Genomic DNA, 23,369 nt, shown 5'->3' with positions numbered 1-23,369 from the left:
GACACTAGGAGGCTTAAAATATGAATAGCAAATTCTCAAATTTTCAAGAAAATTTCAAACACTGATTTTTTTAGGGACCAGTTCAGTTCTGATGTGACTTTGAGGGACTTGTATGTGAGACACCCCCATAAATGATGCCATTTCAAAAACTGCACCCCTCACAGTATTCAAAACAGCATTTTGGAAGTTTGTTAACCCTTTAGGTGTTTCACAGGAATTAAAACAAAGTGTAGGTGAAATTTCAAAATTTCATTTTTTTTGCAGATTTGCAATTTTAATACATTTTTCTAAGGAACACAGTAGATTTTACTAGAGAAATGTGACTAAAAATTGATTCCCCCAATTCTTTTGTTTTCATAAATATCCTATATGTGGCCCTAGTGTGCACGTTGACCAAACCACAGGCTTCATAATAGAAGGAGCACCTACTTGATTTTGGAGCCTCCTTTTTATGAGATTATTTTTTAGGCACCATGTAGGTTTCTAGGCACCATAAGATGCTAAAAGTTAGGAACCCCCCCACAAGTGACTCCATTTTGCAAACTACACCCCTCAGGGAATTCATCTAGGGGTATAGTGTACATTTCAAACCCCCAGGGGTTTCACCAATTGTGGTACAACTGGGCAGTGAAAATGAAAAATTATTTTTTTTACACAAAAATGCAGTTCTGGCTCCAAATTTTTCATTTTCACAAGGAATGAAGGAGACAAAGCACCCCAAAATCTGTGCCCCAATTTCTCCCGAGTACGGCAATGCCTCACATGTGACCAAAAAATACCATTTGGGTGCATGGCAGGACTCAGAAGGGAAGGAGTGATTTTTGGATTTTGCAGCTCAGATTCTGGTGGAATGTTGGTGGGTGCTATGTCGCATTAGCAAGACCCCCGAAGCACCAATACAGTGGAACCCCCCCACAAGTGACCACATTTTGCAAACTACACCCCTCAGGGAATTCATCTAGGGGTATAGTGTACATTTCAAACCCCCAGGGGTTTCACCAATTTTGATACAACTGGGCTGTGCAAATGAAAAATTACATTTTTTACACAAAAATGCAGTTCTGGCTCCAAATTTGTCATTTTCACAAGGAATGAAGGAGACAAAGCACCCCAAAATCTGTGCCCCAATTTCTCCCGAGTACGACAATGCCTCACATGTGACCAAAAAATACCATTTGGGTGCATGGCAGGACTCAGAAGGGAAGGAGTGATTTTTGGATTTTGCAGCTCAGATTCTGGTGGAATGTTGGTGGGTGCTATGTCGCATTAGCAAGACCCCCGAAGCACCAATACAGTGGAACCCCCCCACAAGTGACCCCATTTTGCAAACTACACCCCTCAGGGAATTCATCTAGGGGTATAGTGTACATTTCAAACCCCCAGGGGTTTCACCAATTTTGATACAACTGGGCTGTGCAAATGAAAAATTACATTTTTTACACAAAAATGCAGTTCTGGCTCCAAATTTGTCATTTTCACAAGGAATGAAGGAGACAAAGCACCCCAAAATCTGTGCCCCAATTTCTCCCGAGTACGGCAATGCCTCACATGTGACCAAAAAATACCATTTGGGTGCATGGCAGGACTCAGAAGGGAAGGAGTGATTTTTGGATTTTGCAGCTCAGATTCTGGTGGAATGTTGGTGGGTGCTATGTCGCATTAGCAAGACCCCCGAAGCACCAATACAGTGGAACCCCCCCACAAGTGACCCCATTTTGCAAACTACACCCCTCAGGGAATTCATCTAGGGGTATAGTGTACATTTCAAACCCCATGGGGTTTCACCAATTTTGATACAACTGGGCTGTGCAAATGAAAAATTACATTTTTTACACAAAAATGCAGTTCTGGCTCAAAATTTTTCATTTTCACAAGGAATGAAGGAGACAAAGCACCCCAAAATCTGTGCCCCAATTTCTCCCGAGTACGGCAATGCCTCATGTGTGACCAAAAAATGGCAGGACTCAGAAGGGAAGGAGTGATATTTGGATTTTGCAGCACAGATTCTGGTGGAATGTTGGTGGGTGCTATGTCGCATTAGCAAGACCCCCGAAGCACCAATACAGTGGAACCCCCCCACAAGTGACCCCATTTTGCAAACTACACCCCTCAGGGAATTCATCTAGGGGTATAGTGTACATTTCAAACCCCCAGGGGTTTCACCAATTTTGATACAACTGGGCTGTGCAAATGAAAAATTACATTTTTTACACAAAAATGCAGTTCTGGCTCCAAATTTGTCATTTTCACAAGGAATGAAGGAGACAAAGCACCCCAAAATCTGTGCCCCAATTTCTCCCGAGTATGGCAATGCCTCATATGTGACCAAAAAATACCAGTTGGGTGCATGGCAGGACTCAGAAGGGAAGGAGTGATTTTTGGATTTTGCAGCTCAGATTCTGGTGGAATGAATGGTGGGTGCTATGTGGCATTAGCAAGACCCCCGAAGCACGGTGAAATGATGAACCTAATAATCCATAGATGTGTGGTATATTTTAAAACACTCCTTTATACATAGGCCGGGTTTGTCGGGGCAAGTTTCACAGTGGAAAATAGTATCCTTTCTTATTCCCTTTTTATAGCAAACTTTGCACCTTTTTTGTGTCCTGCCCTTTCTTGCAGTGGAGGGGATTTCGTTAGGAAAATGCTGCCCTGGTACAATACGGGGGCCAGTACTAGAAGTACTGGGGCCCTCTGCCTGCTGGTTCCCAAATATTAGGCCCTTTATGACTTCCTCTTGAAAGTGCATAAATGTCCCCCTCTGGCTGGTAGAATGGAATAGCACGTAAGCGTTATACAGTGCCATCTGGATGATATACACGGCCAGCTTCTTGTACCAGATTTTTGTTTTCCGCAGGGGACTGTACGGCTTCAGTACCTGATCTGAAAGATCCACTCCGCCCATGTACTTATTGTAATCTAGGATACAATTAGGTTTTGAGGTGTGGGTACTGGTACCTCGTACAGGGATGGAGGTGGTACTGTCTCCATGAATTGTTGTCAGTATAAGGACATCCCTCTTGTCCTTATATTTGACCAACAACATATTTTCGGTGCATAGTCCCCTGCTTTCACCCCTTCTCAGTAATTGGGCAACGTGCGTTTTTGGGAGGCCTCTTTGGTTCTTGCGCACAGTACCGCAAGCTGCTGTACCTCTTGAACCAAGGGCCTTAAACAGGGGGATGCTAGTGTAAAAGTTATCCACATAGAGGTGATAACCTTTATCCAGGAAGGGGTGCACTAAATCCCAGACAATTTTTCCACTAACACCTACGAGGGAGGGGGGGCATTCTGGCGGTTCAATTCTTGAGTCCTTCCCTTCATATACCCTAAACCTGTGGGTGTACCCTGAGGTGCTTTCACACAGCTTATACATTTTTATGCCATACCTTGCCCTCTTACTGGGAAGGTACTGGCGGAATTTAACCCTTCCTTTAAAATGTATAAGGACTCGTCGATACAAATAAATTTTTCAGGGATGTACATCTCTGCAAATTTGGCACTGAAATGATCAATGACCGGCCTAACTTTGAATAGCCGGTCAAAGGTGGGATCATCTCTGGGTGGGCACTGTGCATTATCGGTGTAATGTAAAAATTTAAGGATTATCTCAAAACGAGTCCGAGTCATGGCCATACGGTAAAGTGGGGTGCTGTACAGAACATCTGTACTCCAATATTGCCTAATTTCTGGCTTTTTTACTATGCCCATATGTAACACCAGACCCCAAAACGTCATCATCTCTACTGCATCTTCAGGGGTCCACCTAGCAAATGATGACGTGGGGTTTTGAGCAATAAACTGCTGGGCATATAAATTACTTTGGTCCACCATTAAATTTATAAAATCAGAGAAAAATAATTTGAAAAAGTCAATGTCTCTGAGACCTGTTGAATCAAATTGGATTCCTGGGATGGCCAAAAACTCAGGAACCTGGGGCTCAAAATTGTCTGGTGGTGGGGTCCATACGGGATCAATCATTTGAAGGGGGGGGGGTCTCAGCTGCTCTACAGGGGCGTCTTTGAGGGGGTCCATCATCACTAGAGGAGGAAGAGGAGCTTAAGACGAATCCTTCAAATTCCCCGCTTGCATCACTGGCTGTGTCAGAGTCAGAGGCAAGCATGGCATATGCCTCCTCCGCTGAATACATTCTTCTGGATGACTGGGATGACATTTTTATTTTTGTGTTTCTGTAAGTGTAATGTTTCAACACGTGTATAGTGTTGGGGGGGTACAAACTTTATTTCAACACGGGGGGTATGTAGTGTGTAGTGTGTATGTAGTGCAGAAAAAAAAATACTTTATACAGGAATTTGATCCCAATAAAAAAAAATAAAAAATTGAAGGGGTTAAAAAAAAAAAAAAAAGGTCCTGCGCCAAAAATTGAGCACAGATGTTGGTCAGTAACGTCCGTCACTGAACAGCGCTCAAAGGCAACAGGTGTAAAAACAATAAAAAAAAAAAATACCACAGCACTCTCCAAAAAAAAAACAATTTAAAAAAACTGCAGAAAAAAAATGATATCAACCCTGTGCCAAAAATGCTGTTCAGTGATGTACGTCACTGATCAGCGGCCACAGGACACCCACAAAAGCAACGTGGGTGTAATAAACCACAGCACTCTCCAAAAAAAAAAAACAATTTAAAAAAACTGCAGAAAAAAAATGATATCAACCCTGTGCCAAAAATGCTGTTCAGTGATGTACGTCACTGATCAGCGGCCACAGGACACCCAAAAAAGCACCCACAAAAGCAACGTGGGTGTAAAAACAAAACCCCACTGCAATCCCCCCCAAAAAAAACTGCAGATCAGTGATGCAGTGATGCGACACTGATTAGCAGTGAGGGGCAGTAGGCAGACAACTGTGGGTGCAACCTGACAGGGTATATATAAAAAAAAAAAACCTGGACCCCCAAAAAGTTGCTGATCAGTTAATTAATTTAAACTGATCAGCACAAAAGGGGGGGGGGCAGCAGTCAGTTGCACAGGCAGCACAACCTTTGGTGCAACTGACAGGTATATATATAAAAAAAAAAAAAAAAAAAAAAAAAAAGTTGCTGATCAGCACAGATATACTGATCAGCACAAAAGGGGTGCAGCAGACACAAAATATAGCACTCTCTATCACTCTCTATCACTCTCTCTCACTATATCTGACTATCTCTGACTATCTCTCACGATCTGTGACTCTATGACACTGCAGCAGCAGGACACAGGAAGTCACAAGATCCAGGAAGCATCCAACTGCTGGCAGCACGCTACCAGCGGTGATCAGCGGTGATCAGGTAAGTATCAGGCAAGGTTCAGGTATGTATATCACGACAGAGTGGCCGGTGACCGCTCTGCACGCAATTCCAGACCGGAATGGCGTCTGCAGCGCAGTCACCGTTAGTTTAAATGGCGCGCCTTGGCTGTGATTGGTCCGTCGGGGGCAGGTGGGGTGAGGTGTCGTCGTCACCGATGACCCCCTCATGCCCCCTCACACCCGGCGGTGATTGACACCTGTGTTACCGAGCGTCTGATTCGCCGGTAACACAGGAAAATGCTGCGAATGGCTGTTCACATTGAACAGCCAATCACAGCAATCGCCGACGGGGGGGCGGCATCGACGCCCCCCCTGGGCATGCAGGGACATGTCTGCTGTCAGGGACAGCAGACATCGTCCCTCTGTCATTGCGTCTCTAGACGCAGTGGCACTTTGAAGTCATGACGTATATATACGTCATGTGTCGGGAAGTACATCCCGGCCATGACGTATATATACGTCAAATGTCGGGAAGGGGTTAAATACATCCTGAGCATAATAGAAAATGGTCGGTTAGAATTAGGAAGACACGAACACGCTAATACTCACAGTAATACACACAGTTAGAGTATATGAGCCCCCTTTTTTTGGTGCTCTCTTATTGTCTCACTAGTATATTTTCTTAATCTTTTTTTTTTTTTTTTTTTATTCCTCCTACACACTCACATAATAACACAAACACATATTTAATGTATCCTAGAAATAATTTTTATTTTTTTCCCTTTCACATTCACACAATAACACAAACACACACTTAACGCATCCTAGAAATATAATTATTATTATAATTTTTTTTTATTCTCTCTGTTTTTTCTTTTTCATTTTTTTTCTTTTTCTTCTCTCTCTCTCTCTCTCTCTCTTTCTGCTTACTCCTCCCACCTTTACAACGCTCTTCTTATTATCCCTTTTTTTTCCCCTGTGAGGATTAACAGGGCAGGCTTTAGGATGTTTACCCTATTTATACCCCTGTAGGGGATAAGAGGTCAAGTAGGTTATTATAGTTATAGAAACAATGAGTGTATATGTATTCAAAGGGGGGTCTCCCGTCTGAAATGGTCGGCTTATTCTCCCCCCAACCCAAGCAATTATGGGACACTGTCCAAAAAAAAAATGGCCAGTGTCCGGATAGTTGCGGGAAGCCATATTGGAGACCTTATGGCGTTTTTTTTTTGGTTAAAAAGACGATATTTCGTCATATGTTGTGTCAAATATTTTTGTATAGTATTTTCTCAGAATACTATGTATTGGAGTTTAAGTTTTTTGTGTTTTTGTCTTTTTTATTATTGTTATTTGTCACGAGGATTGAATGCGAACCATGTCTACCCCTGGTACATCAGTAATAATACGGGAGAGAGGGTATGGCGTTGAAAATATTATCGCTCAATGTAAATGGGTTAAATTCGCCACGTAAAAGGACAATGGCAATTCAGCACTTTAAAAAGTCAAAAGCACAAATTATTCTTCTGCAAGAAACGCATTTTAAAATACAACATCCGGCTTTGACTTCAAGTGCTTTTCCCACTGTCTTTTACTCGACATCTAAAAAGAAAACTAAAGGCACAGCAATTTTATTACATAGTTCATTGGCGTTTAAGATAGAGCAGACATACATGGATACATTGGGCCGTTTTAGTATTGTAGTGATAAATATAAATGGAGCCCCATTGACATTAGCGTCTGTCTATGTCCCTAATCAAGAGCAGGGAAAGTTCTACAAGGAATTTTTGAGCCAGTTAAATAAACTTGAGAAGGGTAGAATCATAATAGGTGGGGACTTTAACGCAGTACCAGATATAGTGAATGATAGAAGGAGTGTTACTCCCCCAAGTAGAAATACAGTTAAAGAGTCACAAAGGCTGATAGAGGTAATTACAGCAAATAACCTATTTGACGCATGGAGAATTTTGAATCCCACGGAATATAATTATACCCACTTCTCTATTCCACATAAAATATACTCCAGATTGGACCTATTTTTAATAAATACAGGAGTTCTTCCTGAGTTGTTGGAAGTAAAAAGCCATCCGGTAGTATGGACAGATCATTGTGAGGTCTTAATGACTTTAAAGTTAATAAAGAGAGCCCATTTTCAGAGCAAATGGAGGTTAAATTCAGCCCTTTTGCTGAAAAAAGAACATATACTGTAAGTCAGATAGAAACCCATTTGAAAGAATATTTTAATATTAATTGCACAGAAGAAATGGACCCCTCAATGGTCTGGGCAGCTCATAAAGCGGTAATTAGAGGACAATTTATATCGCTGGCCAACTCTCAAAAATTAAAAGATCAAAAAGCTTGCCGGGATCTGGAGCAGCAGATAGAAAATCTAACCCTTTTGCACCAAAGCAACCCAAAAAAAGTATATATAGCAGACTTTTGAATTTAAGAAGTCAACTTTATCAAATACAGTCTGCAAAAGCAGCTAAAACAATGAAGTGGTTACATTATAAATATTATGCAAAGGGAGACAAAGCGGACGCATTATTGGCCACGAGACTCCGGGCACGTAGGCAGCGTAATCGCATCTTAACTATAAAAGACTCTCAGAACAACCCAATATATGATCCCCAAAAAATGGCAGAACATTTTAGAACGTATTATCAGGACTTATATAATATCCCTATAATAGATCATGAGGAGTTAGCTCAAAGTAAGATGGTTAAGTTCTTTGCGCCACTTACGTGCCCGCAGCTAACGGAATCAGAACGACAATATTTGAATAAGGAAATTTCTAGTGAAGAGATTAGTGGAGCAATCAAAAATTTAAAAAATAAGTCTGCTCCAGGGCTGGACGGCTTATCAGCCATTTATTATAAAAAATTTGGGGCTCTACTAATCCCACATTTAAAAACTCTATACAATAGAATACTAGAGGGGGGGAGTTTCGAGTCAGAGTCTATGAAGGCCGAGATTATCCTAATACCAAAACCAGGAAGAGATCCAACACTATGTGGAAGCTACCGTCCCATATCATTGATAAATGTAGATATCAAGATATTTTCAAAGATACTGGCAAATCGCCTGTCTGGGGTGATTGCTCAACTGGTCCACCCCGACCAGGTGGGTTTCATCCCAGACAGGCAAGCATGCGAAAATATCAGAAAAGCTACTAGCCTTATAGATTATGTGGATAGATTAAAAAAACCTACACTGGTTATGAGTCTAGATGCCGAGAAGGCCTTCGACCGGGTCTCATGGTCGTACATGAATCATACATTAAGTAGATTTGGGTTTGAGGGCCCCTTTATGGTAGGCTTGAATGCGTTATATGCAAGTCCGACGGCGACAGTAGTGGCAAACGGAATTAATTCTATGCCATTTTTCATTAAAAATGGTACGAGGCAGGGGTGCCCGTTATCACCATTAATTTTTGCCCTCATTATCGAACCTCTAGCCCTTAAAATACGGAGAGAGGAAGCTCTTAGGGGGATAGAAATAGGAAAGGAAGCATACAAAATTTCATTGTATGCAGATGACATTTTGATGACGTTGACAAATCCAATGGGTTCTCTGCCTGTCCTTTTCCAGATCCTGCAATAGGGGGGGTGGGGGAAGGGGAATTAGGAGTCCGCACACACTTTTTATTTGAAATGTCCCCTGTATTTTATTTGGGGATTGGCCTTTAAATGCTGTTTGTTAGGCAGCGGGTGCTATCCGGGCAATAGGATTGGAGTACAGGTTCAAGAAGAAAAAGAATTGCACTGTGGATGCACACCTGAAGAAAAGAATATTTCAAAAAGAGTAGAGATATTCTATTTTGGTTTTTAAATTTTTTTTTAACTTTATTGGTTTAATTCAAGGTAAAAAAGGGGAGATAGACCTGTCGGGATTTTTTAACATATAGAATCCGTGTGGTGATCTTCCCTTGGTACTTGTGATATTTTCAAAAAGAGATTAAAATACACATACAAACATACAACACATAGTGTACTGTGCTAATGCACAAAAAAGATAGAAATGGTGAATAAAGGGATTAAAAGAGTTCCCCTTTTGCTGGCTTACAGAAAGATGTTGTGTCTGAGTTAGGTTCTTTTCCTGAGGTACTCAGGTATTTTATATATCACCCTTTTTCGGGGTTTTGTACCTCCTAGGTTTACTAGCCCCCTCTCACAGGGTTTTGTAAATCCTTTTCATAGAATTATGGCCTCCTAGATTCACTAACCCCCTCTCACCGGGTTTTGTGAATACTAGGAGTGATTTTTAAGGTTTTTATGTCACCTTAATCGGAGTATTATTTCCCAGGCAGTTTTATTACTGTATTTCTGGTCTCCTTTTAAGGTGATTGACTACCATCTGATTATATATTATTTAGTATACTGTTTGTTTCCAGAGAGATTTATCTCTGACTTCAAAATGATGCAGATTTTATATCCAATAGTTGCATAGGTCACACAAAGATTCTGTTATTATACGGTAATTTTGTATGCAGGTTTATATACAGTGCAGCTCTCTCTCACTGAGCTGTATACTGTTTATGTTTTTCTATCTGCGCTATAATGCCCTTAGGAGGGTTATTTTATGTGGATTATGGTGACTCCAATATTTAGCTGTTGTGATGCCTCTCACTCACACTGAGTAGCATTCACTAGTATTTGCAATACCGGGGTTGAATTCCCTTAATTGGAGTTGATGTGGTGGTTATATCTCAAAGGTGCTGCTCACTCTCACTGAGTTGCACCTCCCACTGTTCTGATATTGGGGTTAATTCCCTTTTTCTCAGTAGGTCACCACTATGGTGTACTTCTATCGATTTGGTCATATAGTGGTCCAATCTGCAATACCGGGGTTGAATTCCCTTAATTGGAGCTGGTGTGGTGGTTCTATCTATTTTGAGTGTAAATAGCAAATAGCTCAGTGAGAGGGAGCTATCCTGCACTTGTATTTACACTCAAAATAATATCATATGATCAATATTGATATCTCATATATATTACAGTAATGGCTCTGTGAGAGAGGGTCGTACTGTAAAAATATTCCAAATTGGAGGAATTAAAACCTCAATATTACAAACGGTAGCAGGTATAAGCCATAAGAGCATATCAGCCCAGAGGGTGCAGTTATTTGAGTAGCAAATAAGCTCAGTGAGAGAGAGCTATATTGCACTCAAAAACCTGCACAGAGAAAAGTGCTATTTCTATATAAAAAAGTGGATATTTGTGTGACCAGATAAAAACAATCAAGGGAATTTTAACCCCAATACTTGGTTCAGATTGGACCACTATATGACCAAGTCGATAAAAGTACACTATAGTGGTAACCTACTGAGGGAAAAAGGGAATTAACCCCAATATCAGAACAATAGGAGGTGCAACTCAGTGAGAGTGAGCAGCACCTTTGAGATAGAACCACCACACCAGCTCCAATTAAGGGAATTCAACCCCGGTATTGCAGATTGGACCACTATATGACCAAATCGATAGAAGTACACCATAGTGGTGACCTACTGAGAAAAAGGGAATTAACCCCAATATCAGAACAGTGGGAGGTGCAACTCAGTGAGAGTGAGCAGCACCTTTGAGATATAACCACCACATCAACTCCAATTAAGGGAATTCAACCCCGGTATTGCAAATACTAGTGAATGCTACTCAGTGTGAGTGAGAGGCATCACAACAGCTAAATATTGGAGTCACCATAATCCACATAAAATAACCCTCCTAAGGGCATTATAGCGCAGATAGAAAAACATAAACAGTATACAGCTCAGTGAGAGAGAGCTGCACTGTATATAAACCTGCATACAAAATTACCGTATAATAACAGAATCTTTGTGTGACCTATGCAACTATTGGATATAAAATCTGCATCATTTTGAAGTCAGAGATAAATCTCTCTGGAAACAAACAGTATACTAAATAATATATAATCAGATGGTAGTCAATCACCTTAAAAGGAGACCAGAAATACAGTAATAAAACTGCCTGGGAAATAATACTCCGATTAAGGTGACATAAAAACCTTAAAAATCACTCCTAGTATTCACAAAACTCGGTGAGAGGGGGTTAGTGAATCTAGGAGGCCATAATTCTATGAAAAGGATTTACAAAACCCTGTGAGAGGGGGCTAGTAAACCTAGGAGGTACAAAACCCCGAAAAAGGGTGATATATAAAATACCTGAGTACCTCAGGAAAAGAACCTAACTCAGACACAACATCTTTCTGTAAGCCAGCAAAAGGGGAACTCTTTTAATCCCTTTATTCACCATTTCTATCTTTTTTGTGCATTAGCACAGTACACTATGTGTTGTATGTTTGTATGTGTATTTTAATCTCTTTTTGAAAATATCACAAGTACCAAGGGAAGATCACCACACGGATTCTATATGTTAAAAAATCCCGACAGGTCTATCTCCCCTTTTTTACCTTGAATTAAACCAATAAAGTTAAAAAAAATTTTAAAAACCAAAATAGAATATCTCTACTCTTTTTGAAATATTCTTTTCTTCAGGTGTGCATCCACAGTGCAATTCTTTTTCTTCTTGAACCTCTTTTCCAGATCCTGCAGGAATTTAGAGATATCTCGAACTTCAAAATAAATAGATCCAAGACTGAAGTTTTAGATATAAATCTTTCTCAAGAAATTAAAAATAGGATAGCTGGGATGTACCAATTTGTTTGGAAAAAACACCATTTGAAATATTTGGGAATATTTCTAACAAAACATTATAACAAGTTATCTCAATCAAATTACCCTAGATTGATTAATGATATACAAAAGGATATAACTAGGTGGTCAGAGATGTATATATCGTGGTCTGGGAGGGCTAACGCTCTGAAAATCAATGTACTTCCGAGATTACTATATTTGATCCAGGCCCTTCCAGTTATACTCTCCATCAGCATGATAAAGAATTTGCACAAAATGTTCACTCGATTTTTGTGGGCGGGGAAAAAACCGAGGGTAAGATTGAAAATTTTACAAAAGGGTGGCAAAAATGGTGGATTAGGGGTCCCAAATATTCAAATGTACTATTTAGCTACGCATTTGGCACAGGCAATATTGTGGCATTCTAACCCAACGTTGCGAAGATGGGTACAGGTGGAGTCCGAATTACTCCAAATGCAGTCAATATCAACATTGTTATGGATACCACGTAAACTTAGACCCGTCATGACAAGTAACTTCCCTACGGTAGCATTTACATTGAATATTTGGGACAGAATTACAAAACGATATGAACTAATTACCAACCCCCCAAAATTAATACCCATAAGAGATAACCCTAGATTCCCAGCAGGAAAGGATAAATTATACTTTAAGGACTGGACAGGGAAAGATTTCCTATTTTTTAATGAAATTGTAGAATCACAAGTGTTCCCACCGTTTGGAGAGCTACAAGAGAAATACGGGCTACCCTCACATTGTTTTTATCAATTCTTGCAACTGAGGAGTTTCCATGGATTGATAGTGGGTGGATATAATCAGGGGAAGAAAACGGTGGTAGAGACTCTTTGCTATAAAAGATCCACCTCTAAAGGCCTTATTTCAATAGTGTATAAACTACTACTTAATCACGATAACCCGAGAAGAGTAGCACATGAACTGGCCTGGGAACAAGAGTTGGGAATTCGGATAGAAGACAAATGTTGGGAAAAAATTAAACAAAACATAGTATCAGTATCCCCATCAATTAGATATAGGGAAAGTGCATATAAGATGTACACACGGTGGTATAGGACACCTACAAGACTGGCACAAATGTATCCAAATATGTCCGGAAATTGTTGGAGGGATTGCGGGAGAAGGGGCACTATGACCCATATTTTTTGGGACTGTCCCAAAATTAGAGGGATATGGTTATTTTTACAAGATTTAATTAAAAAGGTCTTAAGAATCCAAATACCAGTAGGACCCAATTACTATTTATTGCCTCAAAATATTCCAGGGATATTAAACCATCAGCAAAAACTAATATGGTTCATGTGTGGGGCAGTAAAGATAAAGATTGCCTATCACTGGAAATCAACAAAGATACCATCTAAGCAAGCGATAACAGCAGCAATATGGGATACATATCACCTGGAATATTTAGCTAGTGTGGTTGAAGATAAACCTGCAATATTTAGTAAAACTTGGGCCCCATGGTTAGAATATAACGACCTCCCTCCACCGTATACACACGGGCATTGAAGGGGGCAGTCATATGACACCAAAATAATCATGAGGGATAACATATGAGAAAATATTAAGTACATGTTACCAAATAGGCTCTATAGATATGAGTAAGGGGCCGTACAGAAAGTTAGGAAAGGGGTGGAGAGTGTGAGGGTATTCAATCCAGGTGTATTTGTATTTTTGGGTTTCTTTTTTTTTTTTTTGAGTAAATTGTTCGTCTTCTTAAGTTTTGGCAATGTTGTCCTGTGTGAATTTGTATAAAGAAAATCAATGTGATATGAGATAATACACCAAGATGTTGTATGACTGTAATATATAAATTCACTGTTTGTACTGTGAAAAACTATGAAATGAATCAGATACCTGTGATAAAGCTGACATTGTCAAAGGGTAATGGTGACCATACACAGTGCAATGTATGGGTGCGATTCGATGAGTGCATCGCACCGTGTATGAGCACCTTATTTCATATATAAAATGGTAATTGGTCAGCCTACAGTATAAATTTAATGGAACACGACTTTGATCTTTTGAGAGACTTTGCAAAGTACTTACATAATATCCATAATTTGTACATAATTGTTTGCAAATATTGGAGTTTCTGTTTACCCATAAAACATCTATTGTAATCTATTACATATCATGTATTTCTTTGACAATCAGAAATGCATTACATTCTAACATCACATACCTGGAAGGTACGTACACAGCAACTCCATTCCCTTCTGAGTTGATGTGTTATGTACTTGAGCCAGCTGTTCAACCAGAGAGACTATAAGCGTACACCCTGCACAAGAATAATAGAGCATTTAATGTACTTGTTGATGGCACATAATAATGATATATTTTTTTAAATAATGTGAGATATATTTGGCTCTTTTCAATCAGTTAAATAAAGATGCGCTCCGCAGAAATGCTTTATTCCAAGGACAATGCTTGCTAATTTAGTGAACATTCTATAATTTTATTTCAATGTATTCATTAGGAGCTCTGTTCTGTTCAACATTTTACTGTACCATAGCAACATTTTTTTTTCTTAACTTTTCCAAATGTGCATTTTGGTGACACGCCAACATATGAAAATCCATATATACATATATGCTCAATAACCAATCCTTTTTGACTTTTTCATTATTTTGGCCAGCAAAATTACTTTATTAGAGTTTACACTCTATGCCAATGACATCCCAAATGGTGAGTATGTGTGCCGGCATCTGGGGAAGCGGGAGTTAGGGTTTCTTGAATCATGCCACCCAAGAGAATCAGCATTCTTTCAAGTTTCTTATTGATAAAAAAAAACAACATACGAAATTAAATAAAATGTACTTGGTTGAGTTAGTGGTGGTCTACAGTTCTAATTGTCCACATATTTTATGATTGGCAGCCACCAGCACTGGTTTGCCCATCACTTTGACCATAAATAATTTGTTTTGGTCTTCGACCGCCAATCTGAGGCACCCCTGCAGGTGTCTTGTGGCACCCCAAGGTACACTGATTGGGAAACATGTGGGTTTGATATTAGTGGGAAGGGTAAGGGTAATGCTGGTAAGGTAAGTATACTTACCTGAACCCTGTCGGGGTTCCCTCTGTTGGGATGCTGACGTCGGTATCTTGATCGTCAACATACTGACCACTGGTCATCCGTATGTATCCCCTGTGGCAAAGCAATGATGAATACCAAGTCACCCATCAGCCCATAGAACACCTTCCCATTTTGCAGCTTTGTACAATTATGTGCATGGTCCACAAATGGCAGCTGTAGAACCCTTACATGGTGCGTCTAGTCTGTATTTGTGATTCTGAAAAGTAGCATGAATGATAAAACATTCATAAATATTACTCTGCAGCACTGAAAATTTTAAATTAGTCATCCCATATTTGGTCAATCCCTGCAGAAAATGTTATTTTTTATCCTTGCTGTACATCTCTCTGATAAGTATTAATTATCCCTGAAATGTAACATTACAATGTCAGAGTGATACTGGCCTGGATTGGTACTGGGATTTGGCGAAGTCATTCTTTGTTGTGTAGGCATCTGTGATTGCTAGCTTGTGCATGCACAAAGGAACTGAAAGCCCAGATTCAGGCCTTATTCAGCATGGATCACTAATCAGAGCATGCACTAAATTCACATTACACGTGTGCAGGGCCCAAATAGCATATAAATATCTATACTATAGATGTCACTAAGCAGGGCCGTCTTTTTGTATGGGCTGAATTGAATGGGCACTTGCCCAGGGGCCCCAGGTGTATAAGGGTCCTATTTTTACCAGAATTTTACAAATCGGCCCTGGGGAACTGGAGATATCCAACTTCAAAACAGCAGTCCACATCTGACCTGTTAATTGCACTTCCCAGCACATTTCTCAGGTTCTCTCTGACAGCGTTTTTCTGAGAGTATATTCCAAAAATTTGGGACTCTCCCCTTTCTGCCGACTCTAGCGGCTTGTCTCTATCATGCCCAGAACCAGAGATATCAGCCTTCCATCAGCCGGTCCCTGCTCCAGCTCCAGCTCCAAACATCTGGTGTACAGTTTTATATTTTTGTCAATGGATTGCTCTGGCTCCTGATCTCTGATCCCCAAGACCCCAGCACCTCCTGAAAGTTGGGACTTTCTATTTCCAGATAATGGCGATATCTGCATTCAAACAAGCTGCCCTTCCACCGGAAAATGATGAATATTAAGCCCACTCCATTATCCAACCCTCCCCTATGTATAAAACACCCCCTACCTCCCTGGAAGTCATTTACAAGGGACCCTTCATTCAGCTCAGTGCCCCCTTCCACATGTTAGTGTTCTCCCTCCCACCACCTGTGCAGCAGTCTTGCCTACCCTCTTGGAATGGCCGGGAGCCTCCCAGAAATCCGGTCCACCTCCCGCCCCCCCGGGAAGATAGGCAAGTGTCCCGAATTGTGATAATAGCCCCCCCCCCCCCCATGCCCGCTGGTTTAATTACCGGAATTCGAGGGTCCGTGGAGAGGGGGCGGGGCAAAAATGACGAGATTGCATCATTTAAGCCACGCCCCCTCTCCGCGGCCCGCAAATCACTGAGTTTTCCGGCATGGGGGCGGTGTCAAGTGATGTCAGCCTTCCTCCCGCCCCCCTGACGCTTTGCCTCTCCGGGCTTCTCCCGGAGAGGTGAATTTGAAAGTAGGCAAGTATGCTGTGCAGTAAAGAAGTAATTAGCAGAAGTTACTACTCCAGGTCCTCCTACATGTTGAGTGGAAGATAGAGCAACCCCTGCCACCCATGGGACATTAAAGCTGCTGCTGATAGCACCCCCCACCCCTAGGAGGGGAGAATGGGTAAGGGCCCCAGTGCATTGCTTTGCCCAGGGGCCCACACTGCTGTTAAGATGGCCCTGTCACTAAGTAGCCGCAGTTTGATTGACAGGAAGCCAGCATTTTGGGTCGTAAACATAGCGTTTTCAGGGTGTGTTTTTGAAAACGCAGGCATGTCATGGTGTATTTTTGGGGGAGTTTTTGGTGTCACTTCCAGCTTGATTCTTGAGCAGTTTAGGGGAAGCCCTAGACTGATGCAGATGAAGAAACTATTCAATTGTTCTGTTTTTGCAATGGAAATGTGAAAATATCGCTATACGCGATGCATTCGCATTTTTGCAAGGGGCGTTTTTTTATTTCTGTGGGGGCTGCGGCTTTCTACACACAGGCCCTTATTAAGATCACAGTACAAATTTGTTCTCTAAATGCGCCAAACCATGTGCACTGCAGGTGGGGCAGATGTAACATGTGCAGAGAGAGTTAGATTTGTGTGAGTTATTTTGTTTCTGTGCAGGGTAAATACTTGCTGCATCATTTTTACACTGAAATTTAGATTTCAGTTTCAACACACCCCACCCAAATGTAACTCTCTCTGCACATGTTACATCTGCCCCACCTGTAGTGCACAAGGTTTTGCCCATTTTGAGAATAAATTTGTACTGCGATCAGATCTGAATAAGGGCCACAGTCCACTGCGGAGTCTCTGCTCGAAAATGTCACAAAATAACAATTGCACATATTAAATACAATACAGGCATGCATGTATACATGTTTTTTTGTTGCTTTTTACATATAACTTTTTCCATTTACATAGCTTTAGGTATTTAATATTTTTAATATTCAGTGTTAGATAATGAATTGTAACTTAACTATGATATTCATTTTCTTGGTAAACCGAGTGTATAATATTCATTTTAAATAATGAATGAAAAGATAATAATGCAAACTCCAAAGCTCAAAGAAAAAGTAATAAAAACAGATATGTACAATGCATTAAAACAAGAGCTGCTATTTTTAAATTCATGAATTCTATTCCAATCCCCTATTTCCATGAATAAATTGTTACTGAAAATGAACGGTAAACAAAACTCAAATTCACAGACATCATTTTTACATAGGCTAATTTAAATGTCATATTATAGCTATCTACTGTACATTTGTCTCTCTGTTTTAATATTATCACTTTGTCCCTCCAACTTAGACAACTATTACAGCACTAACATTGCATTTAGGTACACACTTGCACTAAAGCATATCAACAAATTAATATTACAGGACACGGATCCTTATGGTGCACATACACATATGCGATCAGCTGCGATGAGACATATTATGGTGTCCAAGTGCTTTTTTCCAGCACCTAAGGTTGCATGCCATCTGCAATGCCACATTGGGTGCTGGGAGAGAGCTGCTGGCCGGCATCGGTGTAGCAGAGCGCTGTGCAGGAGGGCGGCCATAGTCAGCGGTGGGTGGCAGAATTTGAAAAATGAGAACTCTCAGTGATCAGAGGCCTCACATTCACGGGGCCGCTGACTGGCTAAGAGAGCTCTCTCAGCCAATCATAGGGACATCCAGTGTTTTCAAATGTTTTTTCTACTGATCACCGCTACCACCACCGCACGCCAGCCCTCCTACACAGTGCTGTGCTACACCGCCGCCTGTACTCAGGGCAGGTGACAGGGGGGGTCAAGGGGGACAAGTGTGATGGGCCCCAGCAATCTCAAGGGCCCCAGAGCTTCCATGCCCCATTACGGCCGCTGGCCTGTCATTGACCCTTGCGGCCAGGCCATCTACTGTGCACCATCTGTGTGTGGCTGAGTCATACTGACTCACTGTGTGCCACTGCTGTCTACTGTGTGTGTGCCTTGCCGTTCGGTGCTCAGAGCCATCTACTCTGTGTGTGCACATGGCCTGTGGCCGCAGGCGCACAACCATACCCGCCGCTGGCACTGTAGCCTCAGTCTCTGGCTCCTGTACTTTGTAGCACATGCGCGGGTCATCTGTTCCGTGCCTGCTTGTAGTGCTCTGCGTTCTTTTGTGAAAGTGACAGGCCAGCAGCAGCCAGGCCAACAGGACTGAGAATGAGAGAAGTCTGCACCTGAAAGCAGGATCTGGAGCAGCGAAAGGTTAAATGAGGCTCGTACAGAAGAGGGTTGTGTGGATTTGGGATTAGGTGGGGGCCCCAGAAATATAATTTTACAGGGCCCCAAGATTTCTGTTGCCAGCCCTGCCTGTACTTCTGCTGCCCACTCGCTCCCCAAAACCGCTGCCCCCCACCAGCACTTCTGCCTCCCACTGATCGCATTGCAAGCAATCGCATGTGGTTAAAAAAAACTCAGGTACTAATTAAGTTATCTGTGCTCAAGCCTGGCTTTCACTAAAACCTGCACTGTTCCTGGTGTGCCTTGAGGACCGTGGTTGGTAATGCCTGGTCTACAAAGACAATGATAAATGCTCGGTAGAGGAGGCCATAACAGATTATGGTGCTCACATATACCAACTAGTATCCAACTAGCCGCATATATAATTGCCTGTAGCTAGCCCCCCATGTGGCATGCTCCCCCCCCCATGTACACTGATCTTCTGTACCGTGTGCAATGCACATTGCATACATGTGGCCAAATGGACATGGAGTCCCAGCTATTAAAAGAAGAGGCAGGAGTTCCTGCCAAACCTGGAGAGCAACAGCAGCAGAGGAGTTTGGACCAAAGGCAGATTGCATGCTAGGAATGGCCATTGGTATGGTCGTATGCCATCGATGACAATAGTGTAACTGGCCATCGATGGTAGAATACTCTGGAGCGGATGACCATCGATGGTTTTAAATATAGATGTTCATCCATTTTCTTTGACTGATTGGTCCATGGGGCAATCGGAAACTTGGGTGGCTTCATGGGGACGGAGCTATAAGAATAACTCTATATTTTAGAAATTAGTATTCTACATACAACTATTTATCTATAAGTGTAACATGCCCCCACATGTTGGCCATGACCCCAATTCAGTACAGGGTGGGGGTTGCCGAAACATACCCTTGTTCCAGGCACTATGGCACATAGCTACACCTCTGTATGCCATAAGCTGTCGTTTTAAGGTAGAAAGCCTTTTCATCTGCTCGGGAAGCTTGTGCACAGTGCAGAAATCAGTGAACAGAGTCGGATTGTGGGAGAGAACAGAGTCGGATTGTAGGGCATCAGGGGCCCCACAATGCATAGATCACTCTATAGATCACTCTCACACTCAGATCTATAGACCCATGCTCTCACTCAGTGTGAGCATGGGTCTACAGATCAGCCGACAGCCATCACGAGCCGATTGCTGAAAGACTTCAGTCGGGCCCACAATGTTCCTTGGATCCTGAGATACTTTAGGCTTCCATCCTGCCAAGAGTAATCATACTGGGATTTCATGGATCGTAGGCGATCAGCTGGAAAATGTATTGGCAGAGCCTCTCTCTTAGATGTGTTTAGTTTATAGTATGAGACAGCCGAGTACTCTGCTAAAGTTGTATGTAAATGGCTTAGAGAGACATCGGGGTTTACTAATGTGAGCAAGACATCGTCTGCAAAAAGAGGATTTTGGTACTCACCGATAAATCCATTTCTCTGAGATCAGCAGGGGCCACTGGGAATCACTTCGGGTTTTGGAGCATGGTTAGCTGGGAGCTAGGCACTACTTAGTTTTAATACAGGGGAGACTAGCTCCTCCCCTCCAAGACCCATCATCCCCCAGTGAGAAAATTGGTAACTAGAGGAGATAGGAACAAAAAAACGTTATAACAACCAACAATAACACAACAACCAGGCAAGCGAGTAAACTGGACCCACGTACAGCCACAACGACCAGGATCCGCAGGCTGGGTTGGGCGCCCAGTGGCCCCTGCTGATCTCAGAGAAATGGATTTATCGGTGAGTACCAAAATCCTCTTTTCTCTGACATGCAGCAGGGGCCACTGGGAATCACTTCGGGGAGGTTCCAAAGACCAGGCCCCGGGTGGGAGAGCGCTGGGGATTCTGGAGGACCAAACGACCGAACGCTGCGGCAGAGTCAGCGAAGGTGTCGAAACTGTAAAAGCACACAAATGTATTTACGGACGACCAAGTGGCCGCCCTGCAAATCTGCGCAACTGTAGCGCCTCGTCTTGCAGCCCAAGACGTGCTTACAGATCTGGTAGAGTGTGCCGTCAAGGAGGAAGGCGGAACTCTCCCCGCCTTTAAGTAGGCACCTCTGATTGTGAATTTTATCCATCTCGCTAATGTTTGTTTTGAAGCCGGAGGTCCCCGGCGAAAAGCGTCGTACAAAACGAACAAACTATCCGTCTTACGGATTCGTCTAGTTCTAGACACATAAATCTTTAAGGCGCGCACAACATCCAACGATTCTTGCTGAGAAGAGTCCCCTTGAAAAGCCGGTACCACTATAGGTTGGTTCATATGATATGAGGAAACTACTTTTGGAAGGAATGCCGAAGTCGTGCGTAGCTCTGCCCTGTCCTCATGAAAAATGAGATATGGAGCTCTGCAGGATAGTGCACTAAGCTCTGATACTCTGCTCGCAGAGGCCAGAGCTAGCAGAAGGACCGTCTTCCAACACAAGAACTTAAGTTCCACCCTTTCTAGTGGTTCAAAAGTCTCTGACTGGAGGAACGACAGGACCAAGTCTAGGTCCCATGGAGGAACAGGTGGAGCAAAAGGTGGTTGCACTCTAAGGACCCCTTGCAAAAAAGTCTGGATCTCAGGCAATAGTGCTAACCTCCTTTGAAAAAGGATGGACAACGCTGAGATCTGTACCTTCAGCGATCCTAGCTTAAGGCCTGCATCCAGTCCTCGTTGCAGGAACAACAATAAGCGAGAGAGCTTGAAATTCCGATAAGGCCAGCCTCTTTCCTCACACCACTTCGAATATGTGCGCCAAATCTGGTGGTAATGGGCTGCTGACGACGGTCTACGAGCCCTCAGCATGGTGGGAATTACCGAACGAGGTATGCCCCTCTCCCTCAACACTGCGGTCTCAACAGCCACGCCGTCAAATGGAGCTGTGTCAACTTTTGATGCCAAAATGGGCCCTGTTGTAGAAGGTCCTGGCGTAGCGGCAACCGGACTTCGTCCACTGCCATCCTCTGAATGTCCGAGAACCATGACCGTCGAGGCCAAAAGGGCGCAATGAGAATCGCCTGAACTGACTCTCTCTTGAGCTTCTTTAAGACTGGCGCTAGGAGAGGCAGCGGAGGGAACAGGTAGACCAACCTGTAGTTCCACGGAGTTGATAGCGCGTCGATTGCTATTGCTCCTGGGTCTCTTGTGCGAGCTACATACCTTGGTAGCTGATGATTTTCCCGCGAGGCCATCAGGTCCACCTCGGGAGTGCCCCACCTCCTGGTGAGGTCTTGAAACACCTCTGGGTGTAGGGACCATTCTCCTGGATGCAGACTTTTTCGGCTGAGAAAATCTGCTTCTATGTTCTCCACTCCTGGAAGGAACACCGCCATCAGAATCACCTTCCAACGTTCTGCCCAAAGAAGGATTCTTCTGACCTCTGTCATGGCCATTTTGCTGCGAGTTCCCCCTTGCCTGTTCACATAGGCCACTGCTGTCGCATTGTCCGAGCGGACCTTCACTGCGTGACCCTGAAGTAGATTCTCCGATCTGACCAGCGCATTGTAAATAGCCCTTAACTCCAATACGTTGATCGGTAAGGTCTGTTCCTGGGTGGTCCATCTTCCTTGCATTCTGAGGTCTAGGAGGACCGCTCCCCAACCGCTCAGACTGGCGTCCGTCGTCATTACCGTCCAATTGTGGATCGCGAAGCGACGGCCCTCGCTCAAGTGATCTCGCTGGAGCCACCAAGTCAAGGATAGACGGGCGTGAGGGGATAACCGGATCTGTCTGTGAAGCAATAGATGAGAACCTGCTCCCTTCTTGAGGAGGTCCATCTGAAAAGTTCTGGAGTGAAAGCGCCCCCAGGCCAGTGCTGGAAAGGCAGACACCATCTTCCCCAGTAACTGCACACAAAGGTGCAAACTGACCCTCTGAGGTAGCAACACTCTTCGAGCTAGCTCCTGAATGGCCAAAATCTTTTCCTCCGGAAGGAAGACTCTCTGAGCCTCTGTGTCCAACCAAAGGCCCAGAAACCGAATCCTCTGAGTAGGGGTCAGCGAGGACTTCTTGAAATTCATGACCCAGCCTAAGCTGGTCAGCATCGAAATCGTCCTCCTGGTATGGTCCTCGAGCATCCGAACTGAAGGGGCCTTGACGAGAAGGTCGTCCAGATAAGGGATTATCGTCACCCCCTGGCTCCGAAGAGCGGCGATCGCCACCGACAGAGTCTTGGTGAACACTCTGGGGGCTGACGATAATCCGAAAGGTAGAGCCCTGAATTGAAAATGGTCTCTGCCCACTGCGAAGCGTAGAAAAACCTGGTGATGGCTGCAGATGGGGATATGCAGATAAGCATCCTTTATGTCCAGGGAAATCATATATTCCCCTGGCTCCAAGGAAGCTATTACTGAGTGGACTGACTCCATCTTGAATGGTTGGTGCGAGACCAGTAGGTTCAAGGCCTTGAGGTTTAGTATGGGTCGAACAGACCCATCCGGCTTCGGCACCACAAAGAGATTGGAGTAATACCCCAACCTTCTCTGTGAGACCGGAACCGGACAGATGAC

General features: G+C 43.0%; 1 protein-coding gene across 3 annotated transcripts in view; it reads right to left on the bottom strand.

Annotated features, from left to right (window-relative positions):
- The window catches only part of AOAH (acyloxyacyl hydrolase), a 171,661-nt gene that overhangs the window by 138,252 nt on the left and 10,040 nt on the right, over positions 1-23,369 (bottom strand). For all 3 annotated transcript variants that reach the window (XM_083188483.1, XM_083188482.1, XM_083188481.1), the window contains exon 2: positions 14,114-14,209. In XM_083188483.1, the coding sequence (XP_083044609.1) occupies positions 14,114-14,209 (96 nt within the window). The remainder of the gene's footprint in view (positions 1-14,113; positions 14,210-23,369) is intronic.

Source organism: Crinia signifera, chromosome 5, assembly GCF_055691185.1.
Source record: "Crinia signifera chromosome 5, ASM5569118v1, whole genome shotgun sequence".
NCBI classification, from domain to species: Eukaryota; Metazoa; Chordata; class Amphibia; order Anura; family Myobatrachidae; genus Crinia; species Crinia signifera.
Note: the sequence above shows the minus strand (reverse complement) of the source record. Positions and strands in the feature narration are given on the sequence as shown.